The sequence below is a fragment of the Mauremys mutica genome, chromosome 11, assembly GCF_020497125.1.
Source record: "Mauremys mutica isolate MM-2020 ecotype Southern chromosome 11, ASM2049712v1, whole genome shotgun sequence".
Taxonomy (NCBI): Eukaryota; Metazoa; Chordata; order Testudines; family Geoemydidae; genus Mauremys; species Mauremys mutica.
In genome coordinates this window covers 26,800,333-26,825,112 of record NC_059082.1, presented here as the reverse complement: position 1 = coordinate 26,825,112, position 24,780 = coordinate 26,800,333, and the positions used below count along the sequence as shown (strand labels likewise).

Genomic DNA, 24,780 nt, shown 5'->3' with positions numbered 1-24,780 from the left:
GAAAAGTGGAAACTGTTCATCTGTGTGGGAGAGGGAAAGTAATTACAAGCTAGCTTAAAAGTTGGAAAGAGTAACAAATGGTGCGAAATTGGAAGGGAGAGATTAGGGACTCTAAGGCTGCCTTTACATGCCTGTTAGTCTTTACTTTGGTTAGAGCTGTGTTTCCAAGTGTACAGGAACGTCTCTTGGTGAGATTTCCCAAGTTGTCTTGTGCACAGGGATAACAGTTGTCTCGTATTTTTTAGGAACCTGATGTAGATGCTTTGCATACCTTAGCTGTTACCATATTGAGTCAAAATAAGCATGTCAGTAGTTTTCAGCTGTTTGATTTGTATGCAGTAATACTGTGCATACCTTTTTATGGCTAAAGTAAAATGTAGGATAGATATAATTAAAGCTTATGAGAAAGTACCAAGTTTTGTCTGAGCATAGGTAGCAACTGGTTCAACTACAGATCTTCATGACAAAGGGACAGTCTGACCTCAGACGGTTGTAAATTTTTTTTAGTAAAATTGTTGAAACTAACTGACTTTTTTAAGCAAACTATGCAGTAACTTAAACATGGCTCATTATTTCATCTCCATGGTTATATATAATCAGTTAATCTATCATAATTAAAATAACAGCAATAATAAAAAATCTATTTAGTGAAAAAAAAAACCTAAAAATCCGCAATAATCATGATTAAAACCACAGTTCTTGAATATTTTAGTTCAGCTCTCGAGGTAACATCACTATATGAAGTGTACTTTTATGCTAATGTGGCAAACATGAAATATGAGAGAATTCGTACTCTAGTTATTTTTTGTAAACGGGTGAAAGATTATTTAACCAGCGTTCAAGCAACATAGCTTGCTGGGTATTGGTACTGCCTGTGTGGTGCTTTTTCAGGGTTTTTTTCAGCAATATGTGGCTGCAAGCAAGAAGGTCAAAGCCATATTTCAAATGTATTACAATTCAGTTTATACATTTTAAGAAGTTCCTGCTATGTCAGTTTACGTAATTGTACTGAGCAAAATGGTTCCTTTGCTTTCATTGCTAACAATAGGTAACACATTAATAAAATGAGACTACAGTGCAAATCCCCGAGCACAGAAATTCAAAGGTAAGAGTCCTGTTGTTGAGGTACTATTTTGATCCCAAACTGTGAATTGACGTGGTTGTGTGGGTTTAAACCAATATCTACCTTTTAAAATATGTAGTACAGAATTTCATCATTACCACTGCCTAGCTAAAGCTTTGGGGCTTAATTTAATTTAAATTGTACTTCATCCTTGAAATCAAATAACTTTCATCCCCCTCCCATTTTTCCCCCCCTTGGAATTAAAGTAGAAAATTCCCACAAATCATTAGCAAAAATTAGTGGTAGTGACTTGCTAAACATGCTGAGATATGACGGTATTCTTTTGCTATCCTGGAGTATGCGCAAATGACCAAGAGAAGACCTGTTTGTTCCAAAGCTGTTTTTAATCAGATTATCTAACAGATTTATTAATTTAGTTAAATTAACTGAGGTGAGTAGGAAGTGATGAGGAAAGAGTGAAGTCACTATGTAAAAACATAAAAGGATGTATTTTTATTTAAACCACTAGTCTGTTTTTACTTGTGACAAACTGCTCTGTCCATAATAAAAAGTTCAGTCAGACTACTTTAATTAGCATGTGTGTGTTATTTGTGGCTTTACCCATATACTGGAACGTAGTGGTGTCGTTAGAAATCAGGAATGCTAATTCCAGTGGCTATTGGAAGTTTACCTTACAGGCCAGTTTGGTAGGTATGGATTCCCCAGATGGAGGTATTGATTCCCAGGATGTACACATTCTCAGATACCAACAGAAAAAGTTTTATCATAAGGTACAGGCCATCTAAGCAAACCTACCTCAATTGCCGTTGTGGAGTAGAAAATGCACGATTGAAGAATGATGTGTAAATACCTCAGAAGAGGATTTTAGTGTCAGTTGAGACATGGAGCCTGTTTATCCTACTCTGTGTAATTTTAGGTTGAATCCAGTATATTCTGACTTTGTATATAATTTCCTTTTGTAATAAGGCCAGCAACATTCTTAATTCCACTTACTTCAGTTGAGCAAGTGTGTCTGAGAGGAGAATTCGGCCCTGATTATATAGTATTCCTACACCTGTTTTTCATACCTCTCTTGAGTAGTTATGTAGTTTTCAGTGTTAGATATAATAATAAGCATGTCCTTTATTTTCCAATAGCTCATGATTGACTTCAGTTTATATGAATTAGAACTGGAAAAGTTTAGTCTTGGAGTACAGTACTTTTCAATATGCTACTGTATCACATGTAATATAGAGATCAAGGATCATTCTTTGCTCTGAGCATATGGACTAAGTTAAGGGTCTACAGGCAGAATAAAAACATTTGAATTTCCTTTTAGAAAGAATACCATTCACTTGAGTCAGCTGTGAGGGAGGTCTTGCTAGGATTTTTAACACATCAATTAAATCAGGGAGACTGGGTTATTCTTTCACACATGGGTCTCCCTAGGAGGAAGATAGCAGTCTCTCAAATGTGAGGGTGGAGATCTGTTACTAGAGTTTCAGCAGATGGATGGCGTCAAGGGCTTGTCTAAACACACCAGTTTGTCTTAAATCAGTTTAAAAATGTATTTAAATTGGTATAACCTTGTTAACCTTGTGTATGGACACCTATATCTGTTTAAACCTGCCTTATCAGTTTATCTTGATTTACAGGCATAATCTGATAAGAATGTCCACACAAAGGTTTTAACAGTCTGTTTAAAACAATACCTTTAAACTAGTGCTGTGTGTATAGACCAGGCGTAAGCAAGAGCATATTGTGAACTTTGTTATATTGCGAATCATCAGCCTGATCAACTTCATTGTTTAAAATGGATAAAGTTGGCAACCAGGGCAGTTGTGTAACTTGTCAGTGTAATATCAAAACAAAGTAATATCTAATGTTTTAGTTGTATTCTGTAACCTTGAATTCCTCAGTTTTCCATCTGTTTGTCATTCGGTCTCTAAATATTTGTAGTTTACAAGTACATAAAGTATATATCTCTAGAGATGTACCATTACATAAGGACATCCTGTAAACACAAACTTTCAGTGAGACATTCATTTTCTTCTTACTACCAAATATAAAGTTTGTCTACCTAATCTCTTAGGCTGTGTAGCAGTGTGCATTTCTCATCCTGTCATAAATTACTAATTTACTTAAAGCTAATCTACCAGATGTTGACTTTGAATATTGAGATTACTTTCTCAAAAGATTAATACAGAAAATGCTATTTTTTGCTGGAGTGGTGTGTGTGCTATTTAATAGAGTAGGCTAGAGAACAGGAAACTTAGTGCTTTGTTTCTTATTACTGAGAAGTAATATGGCTATGGAAATATAAGGATAGTTGTATTTGGAGGTATTGCTTATTGCAGTTTGTATTGGTGTTTGTATTGAAAAATCCAAAGAAAAAACTTGTCTGAATATAGACTTCACTATGCATTTTTCTGAGTTTAGATGAAATTGAGTTTTAATAGTAAGAAAATGCTGAAGATATTTTTAAGAAACTTTAAAACTGAAGATATTTATTATATAATTGATGTGTATACTGGAACAAAATTGGATTGAAAGTGACTGACAGTGTGACTGACTTCAGACATTAACACCCTTCATTTTTTTTATACTGTGAGTACAAATGGACAGTAGGTTTCATTATGTAAACTATGAATCCAAATGTGTTTGTATTGTGTACATCTCAGTGTACAGGGGAGAAATTGATTTTTTTTTTGTTTGTTTAAACAATGGATTTAAGAGAAGTCAATATTGATGTGATAATTGTTTGCTTGCTAGCAGATTAAGGGGAAAGTAAAGGTGGAAAGAGTCCAGAATATTTATTATAATGACTACAGAAATGAAAATTACAAGCCAAGTAAAATCCTTTTTATATATGCTTATTTCAGGTTTGTCTCACTAATTTGATTATTCTTCAAAGTCACTCTGTTTAGGCCTATTTGGCACTTTCTACCCTTAACAGTTAGTCCTACCTCCCTTATGCGCTCGAAGACTTTTTGTAGATGCTCCAGGTGTTCTGTCCATGAATCAGAAAAGATGGCCATGTTAATGCGGATTCTCCAAATCCCGCTAGGAGACTATCTACATGTTTTTGGAAGCTGGAGGGTGCATTTCGCAGCCTGAAAGGGAGCACATACAAATTCATACCCCCTACATGGGTGATGAAGGCTGACCTTTCCTTGGTGGATTCATCTAGCAGTACTTGCCAGTATCCCTTCGTTAAGTCTAAGGTAGAGATGAACTGAGCCTATCCCAGTTTCTCCAATAGCTCATATGTGCGTGGCATTGGATAGTTGTCTGGGCAAGTTACAGCATTTAGCTTACGGTAGGCCACGCAAAAGCATATCTCCCCATCTGGTTTGGGAGCTAGAACCACTGCCCATGCACTGTTAGAGGGGCGGATTACCCCCATCTGTAGTATGTCCTGGATCTCCCGTTATATAGCAGTTTTGGCTTGAGGAGACACCCAGTAAGGTTGGGCTCTAATTGGGTGAGCATCAGGGCTGGCTCCAGGCACCAGCTTAACAAGCAGGTGCTTGGGGTGGCCACTCCAGAGAGGGGCGGCCCATCCAGGTATTTGGCGGCAATTCGGCGGAGGGTCCCTAGCTCCCACTCCGAGCGAAGGACCTCCCGCTGAATTGCCGCAGATCGCGATGGGGCAGCAAAACCCCTGGAGCTGGCCCTGGTGAGCATTACCCGTGTCAATGGAGTGGTTTGCCCGTTTGGTCCATCCTGGGGTGGCTGAGAACATTGGTGCAAAGCTAGAGCACAGCTCCTGGATCTGCTGTCGCTGCATATGTCTAAGTGTCATGGAGAGGTTCACCTCTTCCACGCCACCCTCACTTTTTCCTTCGTAATAGACACCTTCAGACCACTCAGTGTCATCTCCTCCCTGGGCTGTAAACTGACAAACCTGTAATTCTCTGGAATAAAAGGGCTTTAGAGAATTAACAGGAATAAACCTCCCTCTTAGCATAGGGAAAATTCACAAGCTAAAACAAAAGATAAGCTAACGCATTTCCTTGGTATTACTTACAATTTTTGTAATCTTGGATGCTTATTTCAGGCAGGGTTTAAGGAGATGGTTTTTCCTGCCTGGTCCCTCTCTGTCCCGGAGAGAATCACAAAGAGAGCACAAAACAAAAACTCCCCCCACAGATTTGAAAGTATCTTCTTCCCTTATTGGTCCGGTTATTTGAGCTTCTTAACCCCTTACAGGTAAAGGAGGGATTTTATGCTACTCTATATGACACTCCCTATTTCTTGATATGAGGTAAAGATCTGGGATGGCCCTTACTAATGACATCTGAGGCAGGATGTATGCAGTGTTGTAGCCATGTCGGTCCCAGAGTATTAGAATGGAGCATGGTATGCATCCATGTCACAGAACAAATTAGGAAGGATGGTTTAGTGGTTAAGGCATTGGACTGGGGCTAGGGAGATTGGAGATAATACCCTGCCACAGGCTTCCTATGTGAATCTTGGGCAATTCTCTTAATCTTTGTTCCTCAGCTTCGTATTTACAACATGGTAATGCCATGTTGTCTTGCATATTTAGATTGTAAGCTCTTGAGAGCAGGGCCATCTCTTGCTATGCTTGTATAGTGCCTAGAACATTGAGTCCTTGATTTCAGTAAGAGTCTCTACGAGAGGAGAGGAGGATAATATTCTGTAACACAATCATTGAGTCAAGATTTCAGTAAAGATAATTGTCTCTGTAGCTTGAGAAGGATGAACGTCAATCTGTGGTGCACACATGAATTCAAGTTAATGTGTTATGAAGCACATGTGTTATGAGGGAAATGGGTTCTTTGACAGCATCTCCAACTTCTGTCACTATTCCCTTCCTATGTGATTCTGGAGCTGGGTAGGTTCCTCTGCTGATAGGGGAGCTTTTGGTTCCTTGCTAGTAGTGCTTCCTGAGAACAGATCAGAAACCCAAAGCTTGACCACCTCTCAGAGGATGTGGACCTGGGAACATTCAGGAAGATTAAGACAGATCACCTGAAGGTGCAAAGTCAGTACAAATCTTTAATTGATTTGCCTTAACTTCTGTGTGTCCATGTAGACAAGCCTTTAGATGGCTGGCTTCATGTGCATCCACTCCCTTGGTGCTTAGGAGTGGCAGCAGCACCTGTGTCCATCTCATTGTTTGAATGTACAGTAAGGCATTTCTGTAATGAGGAAGAGTCATACAATAGAAATAAGACCTAAATGAAACTGATATTGCAAACTTCATTAAAGAAAACCCAGATTGATTTTATTTTAAGAGCTTTCTAGTGTTGGGAGGGTGATTCTATATGCAAAACAGGAAGCATAAATGTTGCAGTACTGATTAATTTAGATGACTAAAATAAGTTGCCAGGTAAAGGTAATTATTATTTTTGTTCAATTGGACTATGCAGTTGTTGATTTAAAAAAAATACTTTATTAATGTGGCACTTGTCATACTGTAATACAAATAATAGCATTTGAGTGAAAATTAATTTTGGACCTAATAGCTGTGGCTCACTAGTGGTGTATTAGTTATTGCAGCACTTGTAAAAACTGTCATGTTTTAAAAAAATCAAGGCTGACATTTTATGTCCTGATAACTTTTTCTTCCACTTAAATATTAGAGGTTGAATTATAAATCTGTGCTCCTGATTTCCAAAGAGATCATTTATATTTCTAGTGGGATTAAATGTAGTTGGAGTGTTAAATATAAGTAAATCTGTTCAATTTAGATATTGTTGAACTGCTATAGTTACATATAGTAATCCTTTCGCATTTTTGTGGACTTTTTATTACAAGTGTTGGTGTCCATCTTAGTTTGATATGAAATTCAAAAGTAAGCCAACAGCATACCTATACTTTAAGTCTCTATGCTGGAAATTGCAAGTAAAATAAATTGAAAATGAAGAGATTACTAACTTGATTAGTTTATAATGCTTTATCAAAGAAAAGATGGCTCTTCCTTCAGTTACTCCTGTGTTTTACGGAGGAGTGGGAACAAAATCCGTAGTTAAGGCTGAGCAGGTAAGATTAGGTTTGTGAACTTTAAGAGTGGCCATGATTTCTGTCTTACATTATTTTATTAGTATAGTTACATCAGAAACTTCTGAATACCATTATGTACTGAACTGAAATAATTCTTGTAATACATTTATCTGTCTCATGCTCTATGTAAGGAATATTGTTTCCATATTGGTAATATTTTTAAAGGATTAGCAAGGTGTTTTTACTACCTACATTTTAACAGTCTGTATTTGGTCTATATTTCAGTTTACTATCTCTTGTTTACTTTATAGACACTTCAACCTTCGAATGAAGAGAGATACGTCCCTCTTTAGTGATGACTTCAAAGTAGAAATATCAAATAAAGTAGTTGATTATGATACCTCCCATATTTATACTGGACACATATATGGTAAGTACAACAACAATTTCACATTGATTAAAAAGTGCAATGATTTTAAGCAAATACTATTTGATTTTAATGTTGCTTTGATTTATGAAGTGGAAAATACTTGATCAAATTGCTCAGATATTAATTTAAAATGTCCTTAATTGAAAAAATACTAAAATATGATGCATGGACGTTGATTAATCTTTTCCTAACTTAGTTTTGGTGGACTTACTGCAAAATACTTTCATAACTTCTTTGAAGTCATTCAAAGTATGAATGTCCTTCATTTTAAGCACCTTGGGTACTGTACTTCTGAATATAGTCTTTCTTTCCTTCCTTTCTTCCCTCCTTCCTTTCAAACAGATGGTGACTTCAGTCTGTGTATTTTCACTTAAAGATGAACTAAACCAGATGGCTGAACAATTGATTTGACCATCCCCTATTCAGTTATACTGCTGAGTGGCCCAACTACAATATCAGGCAACATGGTACCTGAGGGATTCTGACAAGCAATGTGGTGAACTTAGACACCCATATCCCAAAAGAAGGCCCCTGTAAAAATTGTATGTAATCTCGGGCTTAGCCCTTGGAACAAGCTGAACGTGGAAGCTAGTCCTGACCTTCCCCGTAATGCTTGCTGGAAAAACTTGAAATTTTCTGTTAAGTTTCTACAAGGATTGTGAAATGGCTACAGGTGACTGAGTATGAAATATTGAATTTGATGCCTATTCAAATTTACTTCCATTTAAGAGTTCACATACCTCGAACTATAAAACTTTATGCTCATGTTGAATGAATGGTGAAGGGAATCCAGAGAGTCTTCACCAGCGTAGAATCAATAACTCGGTCATTGGCTATAAATGCATGCATTCCAGAATATTTATAACTGGAGATGTAAACTCTAGGGGGTGGGGAAGAGTGCTCTTCACTACTGGTGGTTCATACATTGTTAATGTGAATCAAAATCTCTTGTGTATCTCCATAAGAGAGCACCATCTAACAAGTGATATACTTATGGTATCTTGTCCCATCTTGCACTCCTCCTTGCTCCAACATAAAATGTTGGAAGACATGTAGGGATACATAGTTGGTTTCCTTAAGTGTGTTCTGGGCTCAAATTTGGGGGTGGGGATAAATTTGCAGTCATTTTTGTCATGGTTTTCTTGGGATACAGCCCCTACAAAATGTCGTACTTTTACGTCTCAGAGAGCTTGAATGCTTGTGTATAGCCAGACGGTTGGAATCTGGGGTAAGAGATGTAGTGGAAATCTGGGGTTCTTTGGTTAAAGGGTTCATGAGAGAGCCCCTCCCACAAATGACCAGTTTTTAATTTGCTACGTGCTCTAAAATCAGGTACACAATGAAGCTAGAGTGGGGAGCTGAGAATAAGCAGGCAAATCTTATACCATTGACAGGTATGTAGTTCTCAGAGTTTGTAGGGGTGGAGTGTAAGGTCAGGGAAACTGTAAGAAGAGGCTCATCTTAAGGCAAAAGATCAGCTTGAGCTCTTCGAGGAAATGCTTAGTGAATGAGGCCCTGGCAATTGAGCCACTTACCTCAACTCAGCTGGTTGCTTGGGGAGGTTGGTGCTCATCTGCAGTCCCAGTGACCATGAGTTCAGATCCTCTCCTCATCTGACTCTTGTGATTGAATTTTAAGCATGTGGAGTCCACATACAGACTCATCTGGGTTCATCTTATGTCTGGAATCAAAGCCATTCTCAATGCAAATAATCTGCTGGGTCCGAAAGGGATAGCCAGACTGAAACTCTACTCACCAGTCCTGCTGGTTTCTCCAGCTGCTAATTGTGGACATGTGAGAAGTGCTAGCAAAGTCTCCCTACAGCACTCCTTTGGTCTCATAATTGCCCCTCAGTCGTGCCCTATATAATTTTGTTGAAAACTGGAAGTTCACATGGAAAGATATTTGTAGGATATACATGCTCCTGCATTGCCTTGTTCCTCATTCTATTCCAGAACATAAGATTAACTTCCCCAATTTAAACATTGGCAAATGAGCAAATGCAAAGTTGAAATGACTTTCCCGTATGAGCTTAACCCTTTTTTTCTTCTTCTTCTTGATGTCTGAACAGAAGAGTCTTCGTCATCCCTTAGCCTCTTCCAACCAGTAGCAAGTATTCAGGTCACTGACGCTTTACAGCAGGGGTAGGCAACCTATGGCACGCGTGCTGAAGGTGGCACGTGAGCTGATTTTCAGTGGCACTCATGCTTCCTGGGTCCTGGCCACCGGTCCGGGGGGCTCTGTATTTTAATTTAATTTTAAAAGAAGCTTCTTAAACATTTTAAAAACCTTTTTTACTTTACATACAACAATAGTTTAGTTAAATATTACAGACTTATAGAAAGAGACCTTCTAAAAATCTTAATGTATTACTGGCACGTGAAACCTTAAATTAGAGTGAATAAATGAAGACTTGGCACACCATGTCTGAAAGGTTGCCAACCCCTGTTTTACAGAATACAGTGAAGGTCCACTGAAGAGCCTGAATAGGAGTGCTGATTTGGAGCTGTACAGGGCTTGCTTAGAGAACGGGGGTTATGATACTGTGATAATCCCAGTTCCTGTAGCGATCCCTGTGGGGGATCACTTAGTTTTGTGGGAAAGTATTGCTTTAACACTTTCCTGTGTTTTGCTTTTTAACACTTGGGGCTGGTCTACACTAGGGGAGGGTGTTGATGTAAGATACGCAACTTCAGCTACGGGAATACAGTAGCTGAAGTCGAAGTATCTTATTCCAACTTACCTCCCGTCCTCATGGCACGGGATCGACATCCGCGGCTCCCCCATCAACTCCGCTACCGCTGCTCGCTCTGGTGGAGTTCCGGAGTCAACGGGGAGCGCATTCGGGGATCGATATATCGCATCTAGATTAGACGTGATATATTGATCCCCGATAAATCAATCGCTACCCGCCGATACGGGGGGTAGTCTGGACGTACCCTTGTTTTGTTCTTGTAACATTAACCTTTTTGAAGTACATGTAAGAGGACCCTAATTCTGCATTTCTTGGTTTGCCAATGTTGGAAAATCATGAGTACAGGGCAGTGCTGAGTACCTATTACTTTATCTGTATGTTAACTAACTGTTTTGCATGTGAATAAAAATATATCTGAGGTGGTCATGGGAATTTTAGTTTTACAGCTTTGTGCTTCAGAATTTCCTTTCCGAATTCATGTTTCAGGTGTATTCTCGTAAGTAAGCTTAATTCACACACTGTTTCCTTGTATTGATTTCAGAGTGTATCCTGGAAACGTTTTGTATATAAACTGTAAGAATGTTTTGAGATGGATGTAAATGTTGTTTTTTTCAAAACACACTTGCTGCTTTGTTTAATAGGCGAGCAGGGAAGCTTTAGCCATGGATCTGTTATTGATGGAAGATTTGAAGGATTTATCCAGACTCACAGTGGCACCTTTTACGTTGAGCCAGCAGAGAGATATATTAAGGACAGAACCCTACCATTTCACTCTGTCATTTATCATGAAGATGATATCAGTAAGTACTCCCACTCTGTGCTGTAGACAAAGAGAAAACGTTTTCATTAAATGTAAAACTGCCTAAGCCATTGGTAAGTTTCAAACTGAGGGGTCTATGGAGACAAATATTCCAAGTTTCTCATTATCATACAACAGTATGAGTCATGATGTCCTGAAGTGATCCATGTGCAGTTATGGTATGAAAGGAGTCTAGCGCAGGCACAAAGCTTACCCCACTTCAAACTTTTGTTGGTTTTTTTGTTTTGTTTTTTTTATTCGCTACTTGGCCTCTTGGACTAGGCCTCTAGCTGCCAGACTGGTGTATTAGTGGAGATCTTTCCTGCAAAGTTAACATAAATTCTTCCCTTGAGCTTGTTAAAATGTCACATACTGGTCAGTATGCTTTCTAGTGAAGTTCTTTGGTATCCAAAAGGAGAGATGAGTAATCTTAATTCACATTAAAGTGCTCCCAGCTTCATATAATTATGTAAGAAAGATACCCAATTTAGCCATGTGGAAAGCAACAGCTTTCCCTGCACATATGGGTCCCAGACTCCTTCAGACTGGTACTTTAAAAGGTGCAGTAACAGCCAGCATCTGGCATTCTGGGGCACAGTTCTGAGGGGAATTTTCAGTTGATGAGGAAGTGCAGAAAATGCTAGCTACAAAGGTCGTAGATTGTAATGCTAGAAGGGACCATTGTAATTATCTAGTCAGACTTCCTGTATAACACGGGCCCTAAGACTTCTGTACATTTTTAATTAATTCCTGTTCAAACCAGAGAATATCTTCTAGAAAACCATCCGATTTTGATTTAAAAATTGCCAAAAATGCCGAATTCACTTCGACCTTTGGTAAGTTGTTCCAGTGGTTAATTACCCTGTTGTAAATGTACATCTTATTTCCAGTCTGAATTTGTCCAGCTTCAACTTCCAGCTTTTGTATCATGCTGTACTCTTATCTGCTACATTAAAGAGCCTATTATCAAAGTTTCATTTCCCACATAAGTACTTACAGACTGATCAAGTCACCCCTTATCCTTCTCTTGTTAAACGAAATAGATTGAGCTCCTTGAGTTCTATTGCTATAAGGTAAGGCATCGTTTTTTAATACTTTAATCATTCTCATGGCTCTTTTCTGAACCCTCTTCAATTTATCAACATCCTTCTTGAATTGTGGACTCCAGAACTGGACAGAGCATTCCAGTAGTGATTGCACCAACACAATAGAGGTAATATAAGCTCCCCCACTCCTACTTGAGATTTCCCGGTTCATATATCCAAAGATCACGTTAGTGGCAGCCCTTTTGGACACACATGCTACACTGAGAGCTGGTGTTCAGCTGATTATCCGCCGCTATGCACATACCTTTTTCTCAGTCACGGCTTTCCAGGATAGTGTCCCCCATTCTGCAAGTATGGACTATATTCTTTGATCTAAATGTGTAACGTTACATTTGGCCATATAAAATATGTTCAGCCTTACCAAGTGATCCATATTGCTTTGTAGCAGTGACCTGTCGCCTTTATCACTCCCTGAGCATTTGCATCATCTACTTGTGCACATTAATAATAATAAGTAGTTATAGGGCCAGGACATCACTGAGACCCAACTAGAAACATCCCTACTTGATGACTCTACCCTATTCACAATTAAATTTTGGGTTTGTCTACACTGTAGCTGTCTATACTGCGGCTGGAGCTCAAGCTAGCACATTAAAAATAACAGTGTGGGCATTGTAGCTTGGGCTCTCAAGCTTTAGTTTTTATGTCAGATACTGACTCCCTATTTGCTTTAACCAAATTTATAATCTTGTCAAAAATATATCAAGTTTTAAAAGATCTATTTTCCACTGTCCTGTGTCAGTTGCTTCATTATTTTGACAGGGATCAGTGTCAGGCTGATAAACCTATAATTACCAGGGTCATACTGTTAATCTTTTAAAAATATTGGTACATCAGCTTTTTTCCAGTCTTTTGGAACTTCCCCAGTGTTCCAAGAGTTATTGAAAATAGCTCCTCAGCCAGCTCTGTGACAGCTCCTGTTTACATGTTGTCCTGAGCTGCTGATTTTAAAATGTTTGACTTTAGAGCAGTGGTTGATCGCGATCGACTGGTCGATCCTAGAGGATCTTCTAGTCGATCGTGATCTCTGGCAGCAGCGCAGTGTGGCTGCCACTTAAGGCAGACTCCCTGGCTACCCCAGCCCCATACCGCTCCCAGAAGCGGCCACTGCAGTCCTGGGGACGGGGGGAGAGGGTGGCAGAGCAAGCAATCTCCCTCTGTGCCCTGCTCCTGCCTGCAAGCACCACTCCCACAGCTCCCATTGGCCGGGTGAGCTGCGGGGGCGGTGCTTGCAGAGAGGGGCAGCGCACGGAGCCACGTGCCCCCCGCCGCAGGGGCGCGGAGGCCCCTTCTGGGAGCGGTGTCAGCCCAGGATAGGCAGGGAGCCTGCCTTAGCCTCACTGCACCTGCTGCCCAGCGGGAGGCCGCACTCCAACCCGGATCCCTGAGCCCCCTCCTGGAGCCAGCACCCCAAACCCCCTCCTGCACCCCAGCCCTGAGCCGCCTCCTGGAGCCAGCACCCCATACCCCCTTCTGCACCCCAAGCCCCAGCCCTAACCCCTCAGCCAGAGCCAGCACCCCATTCCCCCTCCTGCACTCAAACTCCCTCCCAGAGCCTGCACCCCTCCCTCCTGCACCCCAACACTCTGCCGCAGCCTGGAGCCCCTCCTGCACACACACTCCCTCCTAGAGCTTGCACCCCTCACCTCCTCCTGACCCCCAACCCCCTGCCCCAGGCTCAAGCCAGAGCCCCCTCTCACACTGTGAACCCCTTGGCCCCAGCCCAGAGCCTGCACCCCCTCCCGGACCCCAACCCCCTGCCCCAGCCCAGTGAAAGTGAGTGATGGGAGGGGGGGGGGGCCTCAGGGAAGGGGCGGGTTAGATTCTGGGTTCCCTTTGGATTCAAAAAAAGATCTTGGGCGTAAAAAGGTTCAAGACACAGAGGCTGCTGTTTTAACGTCGTCCTGAGTTTCTGTTAGAATGGAAAGAGTTTCTTCATCATTATCCGTTTAATTTTGCTTTGATTTTTTATTGATATCCTCTTAGGATAACTTCAGGGCTTCTGTACATTGTAATATTTTAAGAATTAATGTATAATGTTTACTAAGACACCTCAAAACGGTTCAGCGAGACACCTTCCAAAGCATACTATCTTAGATATGTAATCTTGTTTGTGATTGTAGTTTAACAAAACAGGGTCTGTAGAAGTTTTTAAAATGAAAACAAGAGCACACAAATCTTAGTTCTTGTTGCTATATAATCCAGAATTGCTTCTAACTCTCATGAAATAGATGCAGATTGACGCAGCAGCTCGTACTGGAGAAGCAACAAAAAAAAGCCCCTCAGTGCTAATTCAGCAAGTTGGGGGGCTGGGGGAGAAGAATCTTTTTGCTTTAAGATGGAATATTTTTGGTCAGCCGTGTTTGAGCTTTTTAAAACAATATACTTTTAGAGCCTTTTCAGGAACCATAATGCAACATATGATTAGCATCTCAATGAAGTCTTATTCAGTAGTCAAACAAAAGGGGTTTTTTTTGTAAATGGGGATTATATTGTCATCTTTATAAGAAGGCTTTTGTCAGTTACAGTGGATGTGGTGACCAGTGGAAGGCAGCCTTCTTGTCATGCCTTTGAACACAAAATGAATGATTTCAGATTCCTGAGCCACTCCCAGTCAAACTGTTTTATAACTCAGTGCCAATAGGATGCAAATTAGTTGCATTCATTGATGGATTAGTTTTGGGAACCAGTCCTTCTACGCACTAAGGCTTTCAAAGGAACTCTTTATTTAAATACGTGAACTATAGAATATGTTCTTGAATCACACTATTAAATCCAAAATGACTTGCATGTTTACTCAGGTTAGTTGTGGCAGGGAAAGCCTGCTCATAAATCTTTTATAGTGAGTCATAAAGGAAGTGGAAATTTTGGTGGCCTTTTCAGAGCCTTGGAGAAGTTGTGTATTAACTTTTTTTTTTTTAATCCTGTACCTGGTTTGGTGAGTCCATATTTTGGTACGGTTGGATTATTCACCAGGAATAAATTTACCCAAATTTACAAATTGTGTTTTGAATTACAACTTACATTTCTGTGCCCACTACTTGTGGTCACCATCTTGTAGATAAAAATATTTTTGAAGGTGTTATGGGAACCTAGTGTGAGTGGTTGATAGTTCAGAAAAAAAAACTCCTCCTTTAATACAGGTTTAACTTATAAATAGAAGTTTTTAAATGGTTTAAGTTTTTCTTAAATCACTTCAAGTGAGGAACCATGTGTCTAAATCCAGCATACTTTTAATTATTTAACCAGACATTGCTTAGTTCATAGCACTGTTTACTAACAAATAGGGAAAGGGGGGAGTGGGGGAGTGACCTGGTTTCTTGCTCTCCAGACTGATTTTACACTTGGTATTCTGACAGAGTAAAAATAGATTTCTCACTTAAAACATCCCTGGTTACTAATGTCATTAACACTTCATAGCTATTCTGCCTCCTAGTTACATGTAAAGCGTTATGGCCCTCACTAAATATTGAGGAGAGTAGGGATTTTAAAGGGATTATATGCAAGGATGTGTAAAAAGTTCCCTAGTGTGGCCTCTGTTTCAAATATCTAACACTTGTAGGAGAATAGGGAAAATAGTTTTACAATTGTTCAACGTATTACCTTGCAACTCTTTGGCCAGAAGATCATCCTATTTACATCCAGTGCAGGTTCAGTGTAGAAGTCCAGATGCCCTTCTTGGCTTTACTGGAAAGTTGTGGTCTGGAAGAGGTGACTGAACTTGCCTTTTGGTGAAGGCACATGCTCCTCTGCTGGTCAGCTCTGCGAACACTGGAGCTAGGATCAATGACTATTTCAGGACAACTGGAGAACCAGAAGGGAGCTATGCTTCACACAGGAGTTTAAAAGTATCAGAGAAGCACTGCCTAAGCCATTGTGATTCAAGGAAGCATCACTGCTTTAGCACTCACCATCACAGGCTGTTCTGGCACCTCCTCCTCATCCCCCAAGATCAGAGTAATGCCCGCACTGAAATGAATGGGCAGTTCTTGCTGCCCCGCTCCTTGCATAGCAGAAGTGTAGTGCCACTGATTTTTTTTTAAAGTGGATATGAGTTCTGTTTGAGACTATATTACTCTGAATACTAGCATAGCCACACATTCTAATAATTTTTTGTTTTGGAATGTACATATGTCTATCAAAAGAATACTAATTAATCCAAACTCGTTTGATGTCAGTATTCCAGTTGAACAATTAACAGCCAGCAGAAAAAGGTCCTAGAAAAGTTCTAGTCTCATCTCAGCAAATTTTCTCTAAAAAGTTACCATCATGGGAAAGATCTTCATTTTGAGTAGCATTTGCTATAGTAAAGACAGCTTGAAAAATTCCTGGCTGCAAATGTGGTGTCAGCTATACCAGAATCTCAAACCCCCTCCTTTGGTAGAGATGGTAGGCACCATCAGCTAGTTAGTGTCTTGATACACTGATAATATGGCTTTGGTATGTCTGTTATATTTTGATATCACTTAAACCTCTTTAAGGTTGGTACTGCACAAAGGGTCTCTTGTCCCCTAAAGCTTTTTGGAACATGGGACTTCAAAACCCCATATTCAGATATGAGAAACCCTAGAAAAATACTGATATAAGGGGTCTCTACATCTCTGAAAAGAAGCTACGGTTATAAGAAAAAACAAACCACAAACTTATAAGTCCATTTGAGATACCAACATCTTGTATCATTCTTTTGGAAGTGAGAACTATTTGCCTAAACTGCAGGAAACAGACTCTAGGAAATCCCTTAGCACATTCTTAGCTTCTTAAACTGCGATCTTGTTTCCTGGAAAGGCAGGTCATTGTTGACAGATCCCACCAAACACTATTTTCGTTATCAGTGCTGCTGAACAGGCCACATTGAAGGTCCTGTTGGACTGTATGAACAAGAGTCCTGATTTGGATTTGTGGTGGCCAATGAGTGGCTTTCGGTTCAGGAAGGGGTTCCTATTGCCACCCCTGCACAGTGGCAATAAGATTGTGTGGTGGTTGTGTATGTGAAATCTGCTGGTACACATGTACTGTTGGTCATCACTTTCTATTGGTCATCACCCTTTAGCTCAATAGAAATTCAAGTCCGAGGTTTATCTTGGAGCCAGGCAACTTAGTCCAATAAAATTCTCCTAAACTAGCATTAATTTTTGAAAAAATCCTGGTTAAGTCAGCAATTTTAAAAATATTTGGTTTATTGAATGCCATGGCTTAAGTCTCAGCCCCTCCTCTCTAAAATATATTAAAAAATACAGAACATAAGAGCACTTATGAGGAAGCTGACATGCCTAATTGAGGTAAAAAAGGTCTTGTGATGACATTGTCACTAGTTTACAGAAAGTTACCAAAATCCAGTAAAAAATAGCTTAAAAGACCCTGGCAACAGCCAGCCACTGAACATTCATTTATCAGTAAAAGTAAAAAATAAGTTGGAGAACTTATGACTAGTGTTGTCATTCGTCTTGCAAACAAGACAGTTTCCAGTAATCTTTATATTTAGTGACTGGACCACAAATCAAATAGCTTATCTTTGAAAGTTTTCATTTTGATAAAGAAAAATTGTTTTAAAATCTCTCAACATGAAACACGTTATATAAAAACTATTTCTTAAAAGTCTGTGTGCTACATACACTATTTCTCTCAGGTAAGGAAAGCTTGTTAGCCATATTCTTTAAAGTCATAGACAATGGATTAACAGAAAAATTGTATGTATTGTAAAATATTCTTGGTTTGGGTCTATAGCAGTAGTATTATTACGTGGCTTTGTAAATTTCTGTGTGTTCTAGTGTTAACTTTTTTTTTAGGGTTTAAGTACTCACTTCAAATCCTAAGATTGAACAGAAAAAACCTAGTATTTCATTTTCTGTCTTTTTTTCTTTGCCTACTAACTTTTGTATTTAAGGACCTTTAAAAGAAACATACCTTACGATAACCTTTGCCGATATTAGATTTGCAACAAAAAACAACTTGTGACCTTCATTACATCATGTGACTAAAGCTGATTATGAACATAATTGGATTTAAGGCACAGCCTATTTAAAGTTTCCCTGTAAATTCAATTCCCCTCTTTCACAAATATGCAACTGGCAGTATTAAACAATAAAACATCAGACAGATTATTGCCCATGCTGGGTAGAAATATAAATATTGTGCACTTGTCTAGTTCAAGGGTTTTCCCATAGAATGAAGTATTGCTGTTCTGAGTTGTGATATTCCATTGAAAAGAAGATACAAGTGTTCCAGACATTTCTTGTAATGCAGCCATATTTTCCAAAGACACATGGACAATAGATCCTACAGTATTAACAGTATTAAACTAACGGATACTTGTTATCAATAAAAAAGTGCTGTTTCTCAACCTAACTTTGAAAAGCAGTATTTCTTGAAACGTGCAGACTACGCAAAGCTCACTCAGCTGTTCAGTAGCGCAGTAATCTTGCTGCAAATATCCAGCTCAGGAACACGTTAGCTATAAGAAGATCTATGCTAATTATTAAATATAATCAAAAGGTTATTTTTACATACATATATCAGTTTAAGATTTAATTTAAAATCATCATTTATACAGAATACTGTATCTTTAAAACTAGAGTTCTCTGTATGATATACTTCCATTTGACTCCATCATTCATCCCGACTTGATCCTTTGACCTCAGGAATTGGGATTTGAAAGAGAAGGCTCCCATCTTATGTTCATTTCCATGGAATAGGAAATTGTACATTTCCCTGAAATGATTTATTGAATTCATTTAAAACATTCAAATAGAATTTTAATGCTTCTTTGAAATTTGCAAGTTTCAAAATTGTTTTAAAATGAAGTTAAATATACAATAAATGGCAGTGGCTTGAATTTCTAGAAGGAAATCTGTAGAGGTAAGCCTAGACGCTGCATTCTTGCCTACTGTGGAGTTAGCTGCTATTTAAAGAAAATGTCATCGGTTCACGCTCATTGTCTAGATAATAGTATTCCTTGTCCTAGAGGCATGTCTGTCACTGTTCACTTCCTTTTTGTGCAGAGGATATTCCCATTCTTACATCTCCTTTTCCCATAAGGCTCCCACCTCTCTTCTCTATTCTTTCTATTTTAAAAGCCAACATGTTCTCTAAATAGTAAATACCACCGTTTGTAGCTATGAAGTGGCTACTGCACATGTAGTGGGTGCCACCTACAGTTGTACTGTACCATGACCCTAGTCTCATCTCAGGAAAACATTTTCTCTTAGAACAGGAGCACACTGCCATCTTGCATTTCAAATTGTTGAAACAAACTACTTTTGTTTAGTCAACATTATATAAGGGTAAATGCTTTATTATTTGCTTTGGAGTATCAGTGATGTATGCTCCAGAAAACAAACTAGTTTTGTGGCATTGATCTGGATTCTCTACTCTAGGGGTATGGTGCAGTTAGAAATAGACTTTGAAGTTTATAACAGTTGTAACTTAGTTTCCATTAACAATCAGATTATTGTAATTCTATATCTTGCTTTTCTCCCTCAGCTTCCCTAAAAAAAATTTCATTTTTTAAAGCACAGTGTGGCCATGTCTACATTAGACTTTCAGCAACATAGCTCTATTGGTTGTCCCCTCAGTGTGTGATCTCGTACTGACTTATCTCTTTTGGCAAAAGCTCCAAGTGTAGATGCAGTTGTAATAGTACAGTTTTGCCAGTGTCAGTTTTGCTCAGGGTGGGGGTGTAAAATAGGCTGTACCAGTAAAAGCATAGCTTTGCTGATGTAAACTGCCTCCACGCTAGGAGCACTTTGCTGGTATAGTATGCTGGTATAGTATACTGGTATACTTGTACTGACCAGTAAAGCACTCTCACTGTAGACATAATTTATGGTTACACTCTGCCAAAGACATTGACCAATAAGCTGTATTTACTGATATACCCAATAAAACCAGAATGGCTCTGTAAGGTGGGAAACTGAGGCATGAGTCCACCCAATGTAGGCTTAATCAGTTTTTTCCTTTGTAAATTTCAGACAGAATCATTGTCATTTACAGTTTTTGATCATATATGTCACACGATAAAATGGAACAGATAGGGGCCCAAGTTACTGAGTTCTGTTGTGTTGGGAAGCTTTCCATTTCACGATGGTCATCTCAGTCTCTGGACTGGTGTTCTCCAATTTGAACCCTTGTTCACTTGGGTTTTCATACATTTTGTTCTTCTACATCACAAAAAAGTATCCTAAATTATTTAACATAACCTTTATTTTTCTTATTTGAGTTAGAAATTTATAGGGAAGAACATGCCCTAATGTCAGCATATTCTTATATTTTCCAAACATGGGGTTTTGGAGATTTTTTTGCTCAGTTTAGCAGCAATGCTCATAAATCATTGAAAATCCTACTATTACAATTTGAAGTACTTATTCAGTCTAAGGCCAAGATGTTTAATTGTTCCCCAACAGCTCTGAAAGTCTTTTGAAATATTAAAATACCGTATGACTTGTAAGGTTCTTTTAATTTTGTTGTAGATGGCAGGAGAGGTTGTAAAATACAACCCGTGCAACCTGTAAATATTCTACAGACTATTCAACTTGGGACACTATATAGCACAATCTTCAGGCAACGTGGTCCAGTTGCTGGAAAATGGGACAGGGAATTAGGACATGAATTCTTTTCACATCGCTGCCACAGACTTACTGTGAGCAACTCACTAAATTTCTGCACCGTAGTTTTTCCTTTGTAAAAAGATATAATACCCACTTGTACAATTCTGATAATTAGTAAGAAAATGGTTCTACATATGGCCTCGTTTATATAAGATATACATTTCCCATAAGAGCAAATATATATATTTGAATGTTTAATTTTAAGCTTACGTTGAGTAGTCACTAGTGATTGTTTTGTTGTGTCATATTCATGTTACTGAGACTTAAATTTGTGGGTTGGTGAGAGAATAAATTTGCTCCGGTGTAGTAAGAAAGTTCAGAAGTGAACTGAAGGATTTTAAAATCCAACACTTGTTACTTTACATTAACAGAATGCCTTGGGTAGAATTAAAAATGACCAATATTTTAAAACAAGTAATAAGATAACTTCCTCTTACCTACCAGGACCTGATTTCAAGGTCTTCCTTTCTTCAGCAAGAATTCATGACATCATTAGAACCAAAATAATATAAGGAATACTGCTTTAATGGCCAATGATGTCATCAGCTCTTGCAGTAGAATCAAAATCCTAAACAGTCTGGTCAGCTAAATGCTTCAGTTCACTCTTTTAAAGCTTATTTTTCATTGTAAAACTATCCATGTTCTAGTATTTTTTTTTATTTTAAGTGTCACAATTCATCTTTGTGAAAAAAATTAAGAAAAATTAAGTTAAGTTGGTGACTTATTGGGAATGCTTCTGGGGAAAAATTCAGATCTGTTGCATACTCAAGTTGCAATCTCTGAAGATTAGAGATTTTTCCTTGAAGTATCAAGTGAGCAATGTTAGACACAGATTAATTTTCAATTAATCTGATACTCACATTTTATACATAAAAGTAAAATTTAAACAAATATTTAGAAGTTGAAAAATCAAAATAACCTAATTTTCCCCACATTTTAGAGTATCCTCATAAATATGGACCACAAGGAGGTTGTGCAGATCATTCTGTGTTTGAAAGAATGCAGAAGTACCAAATGACTGGTGTAGAGGAACCAACAGCACAGGTACAGCACATGGTATAATGGATCTTATTGATAAAATGAAAATTAAATATTGACATTGCTCCTCTGCATGTGCCCAGTATCCCTTCATTCTTTTCCTGGCCCACCTCACCAGCCCTCCAGTCAAAGTTGCCCATACAATTTCAGGGGACTTCTCCAGCTTAACAAAAGTATCTGAAAAATCATTTTCCTGTCTTTAAATTGTTTATATTTCAAAAGGCTATTTAAATTTAGGTCCAAAAGTCTACATTCCTGAACACAGGTATAGTATAGATCCTGGTGGGTATATATTATGTTCAGGTCAAAGAAGATGCATATGGCACTGGTACTTGCGTTTCAGTTGAGAATGTTTTTAGTACAGAACGGAGGTCTGGGTAGATGTTATCTCAAGGTCTTAGTTATTTGACTATTTTTACAGTATTATAGAGTGGCAGTAGCCACTCCATAATTAAGCTTGCAAATGAGTTTCAGTTACAAGTCAGGCTTTTCAGATTTTAGGTGGTGTAGAAGCAACCTTGGAACTGAAAAGTTAGTGACATTGAAGAGCCTATTTGTTTTTTGTCTGGTGACTAGCAATTCAGCGTTAACGCACTGAAGACTAACCAGCTTCGTAAGGTTTCTTGGGAGAGAGAAGAGGGGTTGGCTCTTGAAGAGCAATCTACAAGATTGCAGGCCTCAGCGGACCCAGGAGTTGCTTATGTCTGCACGTAGTTCATTTTGTTGCATGTAGATTCTTTGTACTATATCTATCACTTGGAATCTGAGCACCTTCCAGAGGCAAATTAAGGAACATGAGTGGAATAGGTGTGGGGTCAAAATGAGCCTCAGAATGCCTGCAGCAGGCAATGGAAGTTTGAGTGGAAAGGCACTTTACATTTACCCAATGTGGAGCCCTACTTCTTTGGTTCTCCTAGGATGCACAGGAGTTTAGGTGTTCCTTATGAGAACCTTGGGAACCACAGGAAGGAGGGGAGAATTGCCCCTCTGTGCTGTCCCTTGTAATCTCCTTAGTCTCCTAATTTCTCCCCTCACTGCCTACATATTTAGAATGTGCACAGAGGAGTGAATCCCCTCCTAACAACCTTAATATCTTCAGCAAAGGCAAAATACTCTTTAGTGGATATTAGGCGATGCACAGATGAGGGCTTCCACTCCTGCAGACCTCAGGAAGAAAGAAAATCATTCCAAGTCCTTTGCTCTGCCAAGTTCCATATTAGTTCTGAAAGACAAAACTTGATTATGAAACTATTAAGGCTGCAGATATGTATCTGAGTGTTGCCTTTCAAGAACCTTTTAGCTTAAAAAAAGGCTAAACATTAGATAAGGTTGTACTTCTTAAATACAACATTGCATTCTTTAAAAAGAACCTTCACCCCACCCTCAGTAAAAACAGCACAGAGCAAACTAGTATGTGAATACTATAATCTCTGTAAAACTACATGTTCATATAATGTTAAAAACATAATTGTAATCTCATTCTTTCTTCCATTGGACTATGCCTTAGTTTAGACAATGGATTGTGTCTCATTTTAATAAGCACTAAAATTTTCCTTTAATATATTCCACCATATATGTTAATATATTTTTGGAGCTTTCAGTGAGGAAATCTTGCAAATACAGCTAATTACACTTCAAACATTCTCTCTTTCTTCATTCCCTACATATTCTGGAAAGGGCCACAAAGCAAACTGCATTCATTTTCTGTCCTTGAAGGGTAAAACCTAGTTCAGATGCTAATGGCTTAAATTAATTTTACTTTCAACAGACCTGCTCAGATGGGATTTGCAAAGTGCTTTAGTGTTTTAGGAGCCAAAGTCTTACTGAAAATCAGTGAGAATTGTGCTAAGTCACTAAGATGTTGTTGAGAATTGCACCCATGGTCCCTTATGCTACAGTACTTTCAACTCTATTTTAATTATCTTAGTTAATAAGTCAACTTGCTAAATTGAGTCTTCCAAAGCTGACAGTATCCATATCAGATTCTACCATATAATCTCTTACATTATGGATTTGCTCTAAGTCCTTGTCTCTAGCTAAAACCTTTCTTTCCAGTGTTAGGCATGTCCTGATCCCTAGTGTGGACAGTTTCAACTATCATGACTATTTTCAGAGCTGTCCAATAGATTTACCTTCAGCGGTTAGATGACGTTCTGCTGAAAACAGCACTGGCAGCCAAAACCCTATTTACATTGTGGCTCAAGAAATTGCTAACACTAGTGCAATTGAGCCAGTGCAGCTGCATCCAGTATTGGGAGCAGCAGGATTTCCCCCCAAAACTGCCATGTGTAGACATGACCTACTAGATGATGATGGGCTATAAATAGAGCCCTACCAAATTCACGACCCATTTTGGTCAAATTCACAGTGATAGGATTTAAAAAATCTTAACTTTTGTGATTTCAGCAATTTAAATCTGAAATTTCACAGTGTTGTAATTGTAGGGGGTCCTGACCCAAAAAGGAGTTGGGGGAGTGGGGGGAGTTCGCTACTGCCATCCTTACTTCTGCACTACTGCTGACGGCAGCCCTGCTGTCAGAGCTGGGCTCCCAGCCAGCAGTCGCCGCTCTCCAGCTGCCCAGCTCTGAAGGCAGTACCTTCAGCAGCAACGCAGAAGTAAGGGTAGCAGTAGCGATCCCCCCCCCACCCAAAACACCTTTTTGGGTAAGGATCCCTACAATTACAACAGCTGCTGCTTGCAGGCTGCCTAGCTCCGAAGGCAGTGCGGAAGTAAGGGTGTCAATACCGCGACCCCAGTAAAATAACCTTGCGGGTGCCCCCTCCCCCCCATCACTCTCTTTTGGGTCAGGACCCCCAGTTTGAGAAACACTGGTCTCCCCTGTGAAATCTGTATAGTATAGGGTAAAAGCACACAAAAGACTAGATTTAACGGGGGCGGGGAAGAGACCAGATTTCACAGTCCGTGATGCATTTTTCATGGCTGTGAATTTGATAGGGCCCTAGCTTGCTAAGGCAAATGTGTTAGCCATCAATGCTCTGAATGGCAGAAATAGTGGATGTGTTATTCTGGCTGTTGTTTGGTAATACTTCATTCCACGTTCAAGCACATATT

The 24,780-nt window shown here is 39.1% G+C and overlaps 1 protein-coding gene across 1 annotated transcript in view; it reads left to right on the top strand.

Annotated features, from left to right (window-relative positions):
- ADAM10 (ADAM metallopeptidase domain 10) overlaps positions 1–24,780 on the top strand; it is a 119,861-nt gene that overhangs the window by 57,894 nt on the left and 37,187 nt on the right. Inside the window, exons 3-5 of the mRNA XM_044978981.1 lie at positions 7,348–7,466; positions 10,803–10,961; positions 21,610–21,713. Of these exons, the coding sequence (XP_044834916.1) occupies positions 7,348–7,466; positions 10,803–10,961; positions 21,610–21,713 (382 nt within the window). The remainder of the gene's footprint in view (positions 1–7,347; positions 7,467–10,802; positions 10,962–21,609; positions 21,714–24,780) is intronic.